General features: G+C 43.6%; 1 protein-coding gene across 1 annotated transcript in view; it reads left to right on the top strand.

Annotated features, from left to right (window-relative positions):
* The first annotated feature begins 12295 nt into the window (after positions 1 to 12295).
* TMEM178B (transmembrane protein 178B) overlaps positions 12296 to 16054 on the top strand; it is a 222801-nt gene continuing 219042 nt past the window's right edge. The window contains exon 1 of the mRNA XM_065641701.1: positions 12296 to 12677. Within this exon, the coding sequence (XP_065497773.1) occupies positions 12296 to 12677 (382 nt within the window). The remainder of the gene's footprint in view (positions 12678 to 16054) is intronic.

The following is a 16054-nucleotide window of genomic DNA, read 5'->3' as shown; positions in this document are numbered from 1 at the left end:
CAGAAATGGGTTGTGAAGAATAATTGATCTTTAGAAAATGCTTCAGCCTCCCCTAGTGAAAAACATACTACAGAAGTAAAGTATTGTTGTTGCTTTACCAACAACATGCACATAAAACTTTTAAAGGCAACGGTAACAAAGACACATCTTTTCTGGCTGGAACAAAGTATTGTAGGGGAGAGGAAAAAAAGGAAAAATATTAAAATGACAGCATTAGCTGAAAGGAAAAGAAATAATGGAGACATCTGGCTCATTGCTGATAAAAGCTCTTGTAGTTTCTCTTCCATCATTCCTTGCAGAACTCATCTGAAAGGACATCCACCATGGTTTTCAAAAGGCGTCAAAACAGCTGTCTGTCTCTAACTCTGTTTGACCAAGTGTAAAAATGAAGACTGAATAAAAATGTTCCAGCAATAAAATTTTCAGGAAGACATCAATCTCTTAAACAGAAAATCCAAGGAGATTGGTCAGGTCTGTTTGAGTTCACATTTCTGTTTCTGCATGCTGAACTCTTGCTGAGATGCTGTCTTGGATCTAGATCTCTTGGGTTTGTGAGCTGTTGGCTCCCCTGAGTTTTGGCACTTTGATATTGTATATCCCTGCTGACCTCTATGATGCATTCCAATGGAGATTTCTCTCCATGTTTTCCTGGTTTAGGTTCCTTCTTGTCTTGCAACCAATGCTGACCACAGGATACATCATTAGGTCTTTGGGAGCACTCTAGATACCCACTGACTGCCTCTATTTGTAAGTCAGCAAGTTTTCCAAGATCTGTCTGGGCTTCCAGGTACCCAGTCATCTCAGTAGCAATCTTTGTAGACCTAAACATCATTGATCAGCCTTTCCCCCTTCTGTACTCTTTTGGAGACAGAGCCACGGAAACAGATAATTTTTTGGTTTTAGTTTGAAGTTCTTCACTCCAGTCCTGGTGGGTGACATGGAGCTGCCATTTATTATGTCAGGGTAGCCCCAGGATACACACAGCGACCTTGGACAGCACTAGCACCAGCATTGCTCTTTGCTTCAGAATTTCCCGTCTACAAAAACATAATCAATCTTGCGTGCACTTCCCAACCTCAATTTCTTCAGCTTGTGGGAGCGTTCTTCTGTGTGGCAGGCAGGTTTTAGGGAGCATTCAGGATCTTCTTGCAGCTTGTGTTTTGAGCTGCAGAGACTTCTTTGATTCAGCTCATTCTCTCTGACTTTGCCAGTACCCAAGCCGAACGAGCCTTGCTCCTACACGTGCTCTCTGGGCATCTCTGTTCTCCTTTTCCTAAGAAAAAACCCTTCTTTGGATTTTATGGCTGTGAGCCCAAAATTTCCTTTTTTTTTTTTTCTTTCTCTTCATTTTTGTGTTTGGGATATTTTATTCCTTAGCGGGATTCTCTGGAAACAATCAAGAGAATTAGCTTCTTCTAAGCCAGACTCTTTAACGTATCTGTTGAGAAATCAGAGTAAAGTCATTAAGGCTTAGTACTCTCCATTGTTTCTTGGTTGGTGGGTACTTACTTGAGGTCTTTACAGCAAAGGTGAATAAATGCATATCTTTCATGGCACAGCAGTTCTCAATGGAACAACTTCAGAGTATGAGCCCTAATGCCTATGTTGCAGGTGACTGAATACTGCAAATAATTGTCAAAAGCATATCAGACTCCTCATTTTGGCCTGCTGTAGTGTGTGGTCTGCAAGACCTTTTGTTGTCAGGTGCTTTCCCTAAGTGGTTGAGGCTCAATCCTGCTCTGTGCATGGCCCTGTTGTATTCAGTGCTGACACATTAGTCAAAGCAGGGCAAAGTTTTTTGCCATGGTCTCAAGAGATGTCCTCCTGCTGAGCTGTTGTTACACCGGGCTTCCTGGAAGTGCTGGAGATGCCTTGGAGTGCTCTTCTTCCATCAGATGAGCAGAGAAGCAGCTAACTACTGCTGAGCTTCAGAATCCAAGTGTCCAGCCTGGCTCCAGCGACCCCAGTCTGCCCTAGTGATAGGTCAGTTCTGCTGGGAACAGGATTTCTGACAATGGCAGTAAGGGGCTGTCCCTGCAAAACTGAGCTTTCCACAAGGTCTTCACAACCAGAGCTGCTGCTGCTGGCATGCACATCACTGGCAAAGGATCAGCTGCTGCCTGGGGTCTCCAACCATAAATCCTCTTGAATACAGGACTACGGAGATCACTCTGGTCCTAAATCAGATGTGTGGGGACGAAAGCAACTCACTGGCCTGGCTGGACACTCCAAACAGGCATTTCCCACAAACACAATGTACCTACAGAGTTTTCTTCCATTTACTGCACTGTAAGCATCTTCATGGTTGCTGTAAAGCACTTTGAGATGCCCAGCTTCCAAAAGGTGCTCTAGAAGAGAGACATCAAGCTGTAAGTTTCTGTAAATGCTTCATTTTATGTATCAGAGTTAGGGTCATAATATATTGGATTGCAATTGTCAGTGAAAAATAACAATGGCATGTGAAACTAACTGCTGTTGTGTTTTCAACTCAGTGTTGACAAAAGAAGAATAGTCCTTAAGAAGCAGCTGCCATCTCTTAGATAATGAGTACTGATAGCAATTCTGCTGAGAGGTATGGATTTCTTTCCTTTATTGTTTGTTAAGGCTAACAAACCAAAGGCAATTGCATGGAACCTAAGTCTTCTTGCTTAGGCATTCATTTCTTCCTGCTGTTTGTTTCCCACCTGGAACTCTAATCCTCTCTTTGTGACCTAATCAGTTCCTCAACAACCAATTGCCATATCACAGTGCTAAAGTTTCAGGTGGGGAAATGAATTGCACAAATGAATGAACTCTGAAGAACCAAACACTTTATTTTCATGCAAATATTCTTAGTGATAATAAATGAGGAGAGGTAAATGCAAAACTATTGAAGACAGCAGTGTACTTATGTCCAAATAGAGAGTTTATCATCCTAGACATCAGCTGCTTTTACAGAGACACACAATGTATATGTATACACATTTTAAAATGTTTTTATTTTAAATGAATCTGCTCTGCTAGGACTTCACAGCCAAATGAAACACATAAAGATTGAGGTTTTGCTTCTGAGTTGTTTTCCAAAATTGAGTGTTTTTAGGGAATACAGTTTTTCTAAGCAGGTGCTATTTTTGGATTTGCTTACTGGTTTTCTCCCCAGTTCTTTCTGTGATGATTTCTTATGACTTATGAATTCTGATTTTTAACTAAGCCTTGTTCTTCTTTTATGATTAATAGAAGCAAGAAATTGAATTCACAGCTGTGAGCCAATCACAGATGTGATACATTCATTATCAAAGGCCATGTTATTGGTCTGCAAGGACTGTGACTCTGTCTTTCAGTGGATTAGTTCATAAAACACTGCTGATTGATAGAACCCATGTCCAGAAATCTGTTCGGGAATGGACAATAGGTTCTGAAATCTGTTAGAATCTTAGCGAAGGTTGTGCAGTGTGACTTGCCACGTCAAACAATCTAATGGTACTACAGATGTACCTTCATATAAGACTGCCTGTATGAATTAAATATTGGTGCACTACAGCAAAATCAGAATTATTCAGGTTTGAATATATTGAAGATCAATGTTTTAGATGTGGCTTTAAGAATAAAAGTCACTTATTACAAAATATGCTTATTATTGGCAGCCAGAATGAGGTTTTGCTCTGAGTCAGTACTCTTTGGCCCTAATATCTCTGCCATCCTGGACTCTTCTTGCTATTTCTATAAAAGTCACAAGATCTATGAATTTTAATGAGAAATAACGTCTCCTGTTTTCAGCTGAGCCCAATGATGGGGATGTTGGAGAGCCATCTTCTTTTTGTAGCTGGCTTTAGGCAGCAAGTAACCTTGCTGTGTAACTCCTGCATTCAGAGCAATGTCACCTTCATCACTGCAGCAGGCAATGGCTTTTTCCTGCAGCAAGATTCAGAGTGGGAGGCTGGGCTTGTTGTATCCATAAGGTAAACTAGGGGAAGCACAGGGGTCTTGTATGACACAGCAATCTTCTTAGTGAGGCATTTGGGGAAACAGGTCTGTGGGAGAGAGTTCATGTGAAACCGAGTCCAACTCAGAGGAGAAGCTGTAGAGCAGGGGTATCAAACTCATTTTCACTGGGGGCCACGTCAGCCTCGCGGTTGCCTTCAAAGGGCCGAATGTAATTTTAGGACTGTATTAATGCAACTACTCCTACATTTATACAGTCCCTAAAATTACATTTGCCCCTTTGAAGGCAACCGCGAGGCTGATGTGGCGCCGGGTCAAAATGAGTTGGACACTCCTGCTGTAGAGTATGAAGATGTTGACTACCAAGTTGGCAAGACAATAAGCAGGAGGCGTAACAGAGTGGCTGCTGTGATTACAGAGTGCACCAGAGTGAAGCTCAATCTCAGTTTGCGAAAGCAAGGGCTAAGGTGTGTTGTCTATTGTGGGAGATGAATTTGATGAAAGATGAAAGAGTCCCGAGGGCTAAAGATTGCCTGTGTGCTTTGGCTGAGTTGTCTCCCAGCCCAGCAGAACTCTTTTCTTTCAACAGACACTGACACGTATGCAACTTAGGTCTTTTCTGTTTCTTAAATCTTTTCTTAATGCTCCTCTGACATTGGAAGAGCTTGAGTGTTTACTCAGGACTCAACAGAGACAGGGACAAGGCTGGATTATGCGAGTCCCTTTAGTGCTCACCCGTGAGCGTGGTACATGTTTAGATCTTACCGCCTGGTTGAAAAAGCTAGAACTCACGGCAACGCCTTCAAGGCGGAGTGATAGGTTCCAAGTAATTCTGCAGTTTATCACGGTGCCTGTAAACACTCAGCCTGTGTGGAGAGGGTGCAGGGATATTGTCTTCAGTTGACTAAGTTTGCCTTCCAGGCCTTGTTTTCAGTAGCTTATAGTTTTGCTAAACTTCAACTGCTTGAGCTGGCATTTTCCAAGCATGATGTTGCTTTGGACAGTTTAGGGGAAAGTTTAATTATCATTTACTTTGAAAAAGCCCGAGCTTAAAAATATTCTTGGAGATGTTCTGATAAGAAGCAGTGGTTATCATACATAGCTATGTCCACAGTGCAGCCTTAGGTCGTTAACAAGTGATGTGGTTTTGACAGTTGACAGCTAGATAATAAAGGGTAGGTTTTCAAAGGAGGAAGGAGTTTTAATGGAAAGTACTCAGGTTGTTTTTTTGTTTGTTTGGGGTTTTTTTGTGTGGCGTTTTTTTTGGTTTGTTTGTTTGTTTTGTGGGTTTTTGTGTTTGTTGTTTCGTTGTTTGTTTTTGTCTTTGGGAAGACAACATTATCGTATGGTTCTTTTTAGTTAGGTACTGTCTTTTACCTTTTTACCTGTCTCTGTGCAAGGTGATTTAGCATTGGCCATTCCCTCAGCTTTATTAAAAAAGATGATGTGAGACTGCTCATCTACATGTCTTCCTGCTTTCTGCCCAGCAATTCATTTTACTTCCTCCAAACCAAATCTGTTCTTTTGATGCTACACTCCGTTCCAGCTCCTGACCCCCTGATTAATTCTGCCTCAGCTCATCCATGCTTGTCCTGCTCATCACAACTTCAGGTCACTAAATCAAGACTCTGAGAAAACACCAGAATAAAAATTGCCCGTGAATTGCCATTTGCTTGTGTCTTGTGTTCATGAAGTAAGACACCTGATCAGATCCTAGTTTCTACACAAACTCTGTTTCTGTTTGTGGTACATGGTGGATGAAATAGGACTCTACAGTCCTGAAATGGCAGCTGTTTGGTGAAGAGCTTGGGGGCTGTGTAGTGAGCTTAGCAGACAAATATAGGTAGGGAGAATCATGGTCACACGGTTAAGGCAATTGAATTGAAATTGAAAATTGGATTTTATTTCACCCTTTTTGAGAGCTGCTATTATGAAGCTGGGTGAGTCAAAGAAATGACATTCTTCCCAACTACCGTCCGTGTGGTCCCCATTTTCTGTGCCTCCTCTTTCAGCCACCCATGAATTAATTTGTGGAAATGCTGCCCGCTGTGTCTAGGGCCAAGGTGACTGGGAACTGTTCTCTGAGGAAGGAAAATTCTAAGCACTAGCAAAGTTTTGGTTCTAAGCTTCATTAATTGAGCACCCAAAATACACTGACATGTTTGAAAATACTGGCTTTTATCTCTGTTCCTCAGCAGGAAGCTCTGAAGAGAAATTCATTGATGTTTGTAAAATTAAAACCAACACAACTCAAACACTACAATGAGAACACCACTATAGAAAAGCCCATGAGGAAATTAATCATTCTGTATTCAATGCGAGATCTGGATGCTCTGCAGTAAATAGTACATGCACCGCACATTGGATGATAAGCATAGGAGAAAATTTGAATAGTGCTCATTAAGTGAGCAACATCCCTCCTTTGCACTGAAAAAGCAGGAGACCCATGGAAACAAAAATAATGTAATTAAAGATTGTATCACAATGTGTTTGCATAAGGGGTAAATTAATGTTGCATGGGTGATCTTAAATCTGGCATTCACTGACTTGCTTGACTTTGCAATCCAAATGTGGTGGGCTTTTTGTTGTTGCTTTTTGTTATTTGTTTGGGTTTTTTGGTTGTTGGTTTTGGTTTTGGTTTTGGTTTTTTTAGAGAGAGCAAAACAAAACCCTTTTGGGCATTGGCAGAGGGAGAGCAGAAGACATTCGGCTAGGTGCTGGTGTGTGCAGCTAGATAACTGGTGTGTGCACAGCTAAACACAGGTGTGTACATAGCTGCCTGCCTAATCTGTGTGTGTATGAGTGTGTGTACGGCTAGCTTGTGTTTATGCAGCTGGATGGTGTTTCCCTCTGAAAATTCCTTTCTCTATTAAAAAAAAAATAATAGTAGCATTAACAATTGGTTTAGATGCCCAGGTTTTAGATGACAAACTTTTATGAGGTATACTGTAATCCAGATCTTCTTTTGTAGAGCCTCTGCTTGGTTCATGAGTCACCAGAACTCCCCAAAATCTGTTTGACTGACAGGTCAAGTGTTTGTGGGAGTCATCGTAAGATGCTTCTATGGGATAGGCAGCATCTTTTATGTCTGTCTTAGTAGAAGGGCTGGCATGCTGAGAATTCAGCCACACCAGTATCCGAGGTGTATTGGAATGATAACAAATATTACTAGATATAATTTGTTATATCTGTGTTTGGTTTGATTACTGTCTTGTGTTTGAAATCCTGTAATTAGAGCAGCGAACTGCCTCCAGGGCCAGTGCTACTCCAAGTAGTACAACATCAGTACGAGTTCCTTTGGCTTCAGTAGGTGGTTCATTACAAGATATGAAGGTTGGAGTCCACATAAATTAAATACCACCTCTTGGGAAACGAAGATCACAAAGACAGAAGGGAAATAGCGAGTATCATCTCTCTCTGTTGAATAAACCGAGTTAGCGGCACGTTTCCCTAGCAGTGGGAAGCGCATTGACTTGCTCAATCCCCTCCCCCACTAGATGGCACTGAACTCTTTTTCTTTAAAAGAAAAAAAAAAAAAAGAGGGAGAAGAAAAATATGGTGGAGGTGATTTTAATGATTAAAAAAACCCCAACAAACAAAAAACCAAAAAAACCCCAAAGAAAAGCAAATTGCAATTGGTTGCCCATTAACTATGCCCTCCCTGTCTCTAACCCCACACCCTGCCTGTGTGTACCTTGGTACGGGCGCTCTCTTTGCTTTGGTATCTGATGCTTTCTTGGAAGGCGGCGGGCGAGGGGAGCTGGAGGATGCTAAGGAAAGCGGAAACAATCCTGGGAGGGAATGGAGAGGAGCCAGCCCTGTCCATACGATGCCATCCATGGTGAGGTCTGGCAGGCAACGCACGGCTTGTTACAAGGAATTTGCTCTGAACAGACACGCTGGGCTCTGTTTCTCTGTCCCGTGCCTTCAGACATTTTTTCTGTGCACCCATGTGCTTTAGCTTTCCCTCTGGATCACTGAAATTGTAACCTGCAGAAAGGAAAGCCTCAGCTTTCAGTCCTTTACTAAAACTGCATTTTCACTTCCCAGTTCGTTTAAGACCTGTGAATTACCTCCTTTTGCCAAGATGCCCTTAATTCACTGTGGGGACCGGTTTCCACATAAAGTTCCCAAGTGTGCGTGAGTTCTTTTTTTTTTTTAAGTGTCTTTTTTCCCAGCTTACATTCATCCGAAGATCGACAAGGATTGTTTTTCCCCCCTGTAGTGAGGCGGGGGTGGGTTGGGAGGAAGAGAATTTAATAATGATCTGTTGGTGCTGGGAAGGGGCGGTCTATAATAATCCTGGGAAGAGATGGAAGAAAGGTTCCTAATGCCTGCAACAAGCAATAGTCTGCCCCTCTGGAAAAAAGGAGATAATGATGATGATGATGATGAGGGAGAGAAATGTTTAATTCTAAGACTTAAATGGGAGCTCATCTGAAATGCAACACTTTCTCCTACATTTATATATTTAAGGTGACTTGCAGGAGGATATAGATTGCAATCTGATAAAGCTACAATGCAAGTAAAAAAAATGTATGGAAACTGCCACCGAAATGCCTTTTCAGAGAAAAAGATAAAACCTGGAACTGCATGCCAATTTTTAAACCCATGTTTAAGAATGAGAGGAGGGAACAAGTCTGGCTTCTCCAGGTATGAAACTCTCTTACTGCCTGGGAGTATGATGGAAACACCTGGCACCTGGACCTGCCTGGGCCCAACCAAATCTTGGGTCTTTGGACTGTAATCCTAATGTTTAACTAGAAAAGAAATGTACGTATTTTTACATTATATGGTTTTCCTGTCCCCTAATGTATCTTTGGCCAAAATCATGAGAAAAACAGCTCTGGTAGCTGAATCCTTCATTTTCTTCTTGCCCCTAGTCTTCCAGTTCTGTCTAAATAGAGTATAGTTTAGACAGTTCTGTCTTCCAGTTCAATCTAAATAGAGAAAAAATGTAGCAGACTCTTGTGCCTAAATCAAAAATCCATCAATCCTATCAGCCAAAAACCACGTTTTGTAAAATTAGGCTTGTTCCATGTTCTCATCCTTCAGCTTGGGACTTGACGCTAAAAATTGATGAAGAAATCCAGGTGCACTCTCTTCTCTGTGTGGGTTGCAACACAAGAAACCTGTTCGCCATCTTCTTATAGGAGCCAGAAGCTTTTTGACCACAAATCTCTAAATTCGGTCTCTGAACAGATGACAAGTATGGCTGCTCCAAACCCACTATAATTTTTTTTTTTTTTATGTACTGACATGTAGTTGCTTGAAAAATCCAGTTATAGAAGTGGATCCACCTGTGCTTAACTATTTTTAAAAAAGCTTAGATCCTTAAATATTTGCCTTTATTATGAACAACAAAGGGAAGTTACTGCTAAAAAAAAATTAACCAGTGTCTTGTTTCAGTAAAAAAATTAAATTTATTTAAAACTTTCTAGATATAGTTAATATTCATAACATAACATTGAAGTTTTGCAATAGAGCTGTTCCAGCGGATGCAGATGATTGCAATGTCTATGGTCTGCACCATCGACTTTACTTTGCAAGGTTCACAATCATACAAGGGGGTGAGACAATATAGTACTTTTCAAACCAAAAATGGTTTAATGGAGAGATGACCTTCCATAGCTGAAAATCCCAGCTGACTTGGAACCTGGTTTTGCCAGCTAAAATGGAAGGAGACATCTTGCCTTTTTTTGATGATACAATTTGTTTTGGGGCCAAAACCTGATAAGATCTGGCCATGTGTTTTTTTCTGATGCAGCTGTATTTCTCAAGAAAATCCAGGTATGTATTTCTGATACATGAAGAGCTACCGTGTCCTCCTTCTCCTCTCCCCACTGGAGCAAGTACAATTTGTGTGGCTATGGTTAAAAGCCAGCAAAATCCCAGCACTTCTTGGGGCCCCTCTTGGGGCCAAGAGCTATCACCAGGCCAGGGCTTCCAATAAAGGCTGTGATTATTTTCTAGCCAGAGGATACAGCTTGGGCTTCAGGGGCCAAAAGCTGGTAGGACCCAGTGTAGATGTAGACTTTTGCAGCACTCATCCCTGGAGAGGCATTGGGGCTGTGGACTTTTTGGCACAACAGGAGTGACCATGTTTGCTATTCATACTGTGGGGTCACTGGTGTGTGGGAGCCAAATTTTGGGTGGGGCTAGTTGGGTCCCTCTGCCAGCTCCAGGATGCTGTGGTACCCACAGACCAGGATGTGCCAGGATCCCGAGTTTTTTGATGAAAGGGATATGACTGTGGTTATTTCCTTCTTAAACAGTACAATTCGGAGTCTGAACGCCTCAGATTTCTGGATCACACAGAATCCAGGTCTTGAATTTGGGGTTTTTTCAAGCTCATGCTTTGTGTGATGTAGTAGGTTGGGATTTTTTTGGCGCAGTAAGAAGCAGCTCTGGTTGTTTTGGGTTTGGTTCGCACAATGTAAGGGCTTGTGACCACGAATGAGCAGGATCCAGTTAAATCCAGGTTTTACATTTTCCCCTCTTAAGAAAGTAAGGCTTTGACATTTCCTGCCTGGGAAGTGGTGCAGTTTATCTTTAAGGAGGCTAGAGAAATAAGAAATGAATCTCACGTTGCATGGGTGACATCACTGGCTTTTGGCTCAGCGCTCTGTATTCTCTGTCTGTAGGCTTTAGCCAAGGCTGCAGGGCTCAGTGTTTGAACAAGGAAAGATTCCCAGGTGTACGGAAGATTGGATTCACTCTTATTTGAATTAAAAACGGTGAAATGAGATTTCTAAGGCTTGGGGACTCCAGCTCACCTTCTGTTGTGCTTGATCTCTACGAGATGGGTGAGTTATTCCCATTAGAGAGAAAGGGAGTGGAAATTTAAGGAGAAAAAAACCCCCAAAAAACAACAAACAACATGCCTGAATATATAGCTGCTGATGCTGGGGATACGATTCATATGAAGCTGCTGAGCTAAAAATCTCAGCTCTGACTTGGAGATCAGGCCATATGGCAGAGAAATGGTGCAGCCTGAACGCTGTTGACAACAGTTAGGGGCTGCGTTCTTCTCCCAGCCTAAGGTGTGTAGCCTTTTTCCTTTTTTTGTTCCCCCTCCCCGCCTCCTTGGTTTGTTTTGGTTTGATTTCCCCCCGACCTCTCTCCCTTCCCCATTCCTTAGCATCCTTTCAGCCCGCCGTAAGCCCTGCCCGCCTTCATCTTGCAGATGGCTAACGTGCCGCCGTGTTAGGAAAACTGTGCAACAACACATCCCAGCGCCGGGGATCGAAGGAAGCTCCTCAGATACCAGCGGAAGGGGACGGGGGGACGGGGAGGGGGAGGAATGCGTGGAAAAACGATGCTGGGGTCTCGGACTGCTGCCGGTGCTGCCTAGCGGGAGGTGCGCGGTCGGCGGCGGCGGGTCCTACCGGGGCTGCGGCTGCTCCCCCGCCGCCTCTGCCCGGGCCCGGGAGCGGGGAGGCCGCCGCGCAGGGAGAGGCGAAGCGCTGCTGGGCTCGCTGCGGGGAAACGATCGTGGCGTTCGGCTGCCTGGGCGACAGCGCAGACGACAAAAGCAGGCGAGTGAATGGGAAGGCTGGAGGAGAGGAGCCGAGGTGTTTCCGAAGCCAAGATGTCAGTGACTGTCAGCGAAGTCTGCTAAGGGAGAGACCGGTGTGTGCCCGCGGTTCCAGTTCCAGCCGGGGAGGTTGTATTTTAGCCACGATTTAAAACAGCAGCAGCGGCAACAACAGATTGCTTCCCCCTCTTGCTCCCTCCCTTTCGACCCCACTTTAAACCCAAGCAAGCGACCGACCGTCCAGACGATGATGCTCTTGCTGAGCCAGTGACAAAGAAAAGGCAAGTCACTCAGTCCTGAAACCGGGATAACCGGCCCCTTGCAAGCGGGAGATCTCTAGCTGTTGAACTTTTCTGTCCTGTGATGATGCTGTGGTGAGCCTGCTGATCTGAAAGCCATCTCTTCTGGACCTCTGAGCTGGCCAGATTGAAAGAGATTAATGGACTGATCAAACATAGCTTTCAGGTCTTTTCAGGGGGGATATATTCCTTCAGTCCCCGTTGCCTGGGTGCTCGTGGTGAGTGAGCAGGACGTCTTTGTATAGGTGGGTCGCTGGCTTACTCTTGTTCAAGGTGGAAGGCTGTATTTCTCCTCGCCAGGTCTCCTTCACAGAGGAGAAGAGGCAGATGAGACTCCAGGACTGCTCCCGAGGCAGAACTTTGTAGAGCTCTCAGCAACCCTCCGCAGCGTGGATGTGAGCCACAGGAGTTGAGGATGTTTGAGGCAGTCTCTGCCAAGTGACACATAGCAGCCGCTCCGGAGGTTTTTTGCGTGGTCTCACGCTCAAGGGCTTTGCCTGTTGTGAAGATGTCCATGGTGTTTCTGTGAAGTTGAGGTATGGCTGCTGGAAGGTTACTGCTCTATGCTGGCCTCTCTTTAGCTCTGTGTGCCCTGGGCATGCTGGCTGTGGCAATCTGCTCTGACCATTGGTACGAAACTGATGCCAGGAAGCACAGAGAGAGGTGCAAGAGCATCACCACTAAAAGAAATGATCCTGGCTTCATTTATAACTCCAACAACAACCTGCCTCTCAGGGCCAGCAGGTCTAGGTTGGACCGCTGGGAAGGGAAACTCCTCTTGGCAAGAAACAGGAGGCAGATCTTTGCTATGAGCGCAGTCGATGAGTGCAACAGACAGTACAACTCCACCAACATGGGGCTCTGGAGGAAATGCCACCGACAAGGATTTGACCAAGAGCTGGAGGAGCTGATTGCCAAAGGTAAGGGCTGTTTTTTACCCAATCAACGTGCCAGGCACTCCTGAGCTGAGCAGAGCCATTTGGGCTCACAGATGGGGGGTAGCGTCTCTAGCCAAGCACCTCCTTTTGCAATGGGTGAACTGGCCTGGCTGGGCATTGCTTCCTGAAGCACTGCCAGGGCAGTTTCCCACAGGGTCTCTACTGCTGAGATGTGGGGCTTGGGAGCAAGAAGGCAGTGGGGGTGAGAGCAGACACACCCCAGAATGTCTTTCTAAGCTTAATATAGTCTGCCAATCGCCATGGTATCAGATTGTTTTCCAGATACAAATAAGAGGTATTAATAAAGCAGACATTGGATTTTTTTTTTTTTTTTTTTGACCCTGGTGACTCAGGCAAAGTACAGACTCTTTTATTGGAGGCTACATATGCCTGTATTTCATCATTCCCTTACTGGATGCCCCATCAGTCCCAAAATACACCATTTGCAGTGCTCACATGTAGGCTTTTTCTATACTCAAATGGAGAGTAAACAAAGAAAAATGCTAAAGAGCAGGAGGAAACCCAGCCTGCTGTTTACACTGAGCTATGTTTTGGAAGATTTTCAATGTCTACAAAACATTACATGAATTTATTAGGAGTGTTAGAAAGGAATAATTTTCTCTTGGGGTGGAGATGCATCTGTTTGCCTGTAGCCTTTCTGTGCTGTTTTCTCTTGTCTTTTGGTCCTTCTTTTTTTCACCCAAGGTACCAGTTCAAGGTGATGGTCAGTTTGCCTCAAATATGTCTTTGATCTGAAGTATAGGAAGAGGAGATACATATAAAACCCCGCCTAAACATCCTGTCCGCAAAAGATGTATCTTTTTGCAGGATGATGAGGGTTTCAGTAAAAGATGATAGCATCCTTGCTACCCACAGCATGTTTACTCCATACAACAAGATAACATTTCCCTCCCATGGTTCTTCTGTCGCTGATTCCCCAGCAGTTTCTTTCCATCACAGTGAAATCACTGCTTCCCACACCATGCAATCTTTAAAAATACTTGTTTTCTGAGTGTGTTCTCTGTCCCAATCTCCCTTGATAGCCTGCGTTAATTCCCTCTTCAGACATTGCAAGCAGAATTATAGCTTAAAGCTAATTATTCATGAGGAGTGTACTCTCACATATGTTTGCCAATGTATACATTTTGTTCCATGTGTTTTAAAAGTGAGCAGTAGAGGTGAGTAGCATGGTGTAGACTTGCCCTGAGACAGCGTACACAGGTGTTGTAGCAGGGTACCAACATCGCTAGTTGGGATTTTGTCTGTGTTGCTAGTGGTTCTTAATGTCTGGTTGCTATTCAATGACCACTGTGAAACAAATTGGTGGCTTCAGTCCCATTTGTAATGGACAGGTGAACATGTCCAAACCTGTCAGTACCCTGGTACCCTGCTGCTGGTTTTGGAGCTGAGGGAGGGCTCCTCTTCCCTGTCTAGGTGAGGGCTGGGCTGTCTGTGGAAGGCTGGATTGCTCTGCCACGTGTGTTCGCTGTGCTTGGGGCATAAACAAAGAAATTCAACCTTGACAGCAGGCGAACATGTCACCAGAGCTCACCTTTGGCAAAAGGAGTTTCAGTTATCAGAGAGGTTTTTAATCTTGAAATAGGTGAGACTTGTTCGTCTTTTACCTCCTGCCTCATCCTGGGTTCAGGAATGTCCGTTTCTCCTGCCAGAAACTGCTGAAATTGCCAGGCACTGGGTTGTGTGTAAGGGCAGCTCTGCTGCTAACCATAGAGAAAATGTGGCAACTCAGGCTGAGGTGGTTATACACAGGAGAAGATGGTCTTTGTAAGATCCAGCTGTAATTCGTGTATGTCTGTGTGTATGTGAGTGTGTGAATGAGTGTGTATGTGGTGAAATACCTGTAAATACAGAGCATTCAGCTCGTACCAAGGGATTCCCAGGCTCAGGTACAGTGTATGTTCCTGCACACATATTCCTGGACATATGTGTCTGCAGATGGCCAGGTAGCCACTTCGCAGAGTCCCTGTCCCAAGGGCAGAAGTGCAAATTGTGCACACAAGGGAGATATGTGCAAATATTTGTGTGTGTGACTCTTTGCCTTCTTTAAGGGTTTTGGGCATACATTTAACAAACTTCATTGCACATTGAGAGAAATGGTAAGGGAGGGAGACTCATAATACTGAATACCAATATTATAGTTCATTTAATGGTCCTTTTGGAGTGAGGGTCTGCCTCTATGCCATGAAGAAGAATCACACACGTTGGTACTAACGCTATAGAGATGTGTTCCTTTGGCACCTCCAGATTAAAACATAGAAAAGCAAGTATAATGGCAATTTGATAAATAAAGTGTTTGACTTCCTCAGAAACACAACTGGAGTTATTATGAGATTGCTTGTCTACTTTACGTTTTGCTAGATAAAAAAGAACTAATGGATTTTACTCCTCCCTTACCAAAAAGTAATGTAAAATACTCATCTGTTAAAAATCCTTGTACGCTGGAATCACTGAATTAGGAGCCAGCTTTACATGAGTAGTCAGCTAGTGTCCCTGTTCCCACCTAAGGCCGGCTGCCAGACTCTTCATTTACGATTTGCAGCTATATGATGAAAATGAGATAAGTACATTTCCCATTGCTGTCCAATGTTGAGGACAGCTAGGAGTTCAAAATGAGGCAAGTATTGTAGGTTCAACCCGACAGCACCACCTTGCTTTTCTATTTTTTTCTCCATGGCAGGTGCTCATCTGGGGTTAGAGATTGCAGCAGTGGGTGTTTGGATGGGTGTGAAGAGCTGCAGACGTTCTCTACCTGTAGTAATCAAATACTCTGAGTGGGGTACATGTTCCTGCACAGATGAAATCTCTCTCTGTATGAGCTCCAGGCCAAATACCATATAAAAGAGGATGGTGTTGGTGCATAGGCCTTCCACTCTCTTTCCTCTGCCAGTTGTTAATTTAATCTAGCACACCTCTTCCGGAACTGGATAAACTAATGCAAGTTCTGGCCCCAAATATTGTGTTTAATGCTATATGTAATTGAATGTAAATGCTATTAAGGTGGTGATTTTTTTTTTTCTGTTAAGCTGTAGAGAATCTAAGTGATCCATTTATTTTGAGACAGATCCTACATTTTCCCCTAGGCAAAACAGTATAGAGAATGGTAGGTTTATCTATCAAAGGATAACAAAAAATGGTCATTAAGAGTCTAACTGGCTTTGCAAATACCCTGCAGTTATTCTGCTTATGAACTCTGCTGAAATTAATACAAGCTATAGGCAGTGGCTTATGGCAGGATCAGGCCCTATGGTACTTGGCAGTATTCAGATGCCAGTGGTTTTAAGAAACAGTTCTGTTTCTGAATAGGCCAGGTCACTTCTGTAATTCTATTCTGTATTTAT

The sequence above is a fragment of the Caloenas nicobarica genome, chromosome 1 (assembly GCF_036013445.1).
Source record: "Caloenas nicobarica isolate bCalNic1 chromosome 1, bCalNic1.hap1, whole genome shotgun sequence".
Taxonomy (NCBI): domain Eukaryota; kingdom Metazoa; phylum Chordata; class Aves; order Columbiformes; family Columbidae; genus Caloenas; species Caloenas nicobarica.
Note: the sequence above shows the minus strand (reverse complement) of the source record. Positions and strands in the feature narration are given on the sequence as shown.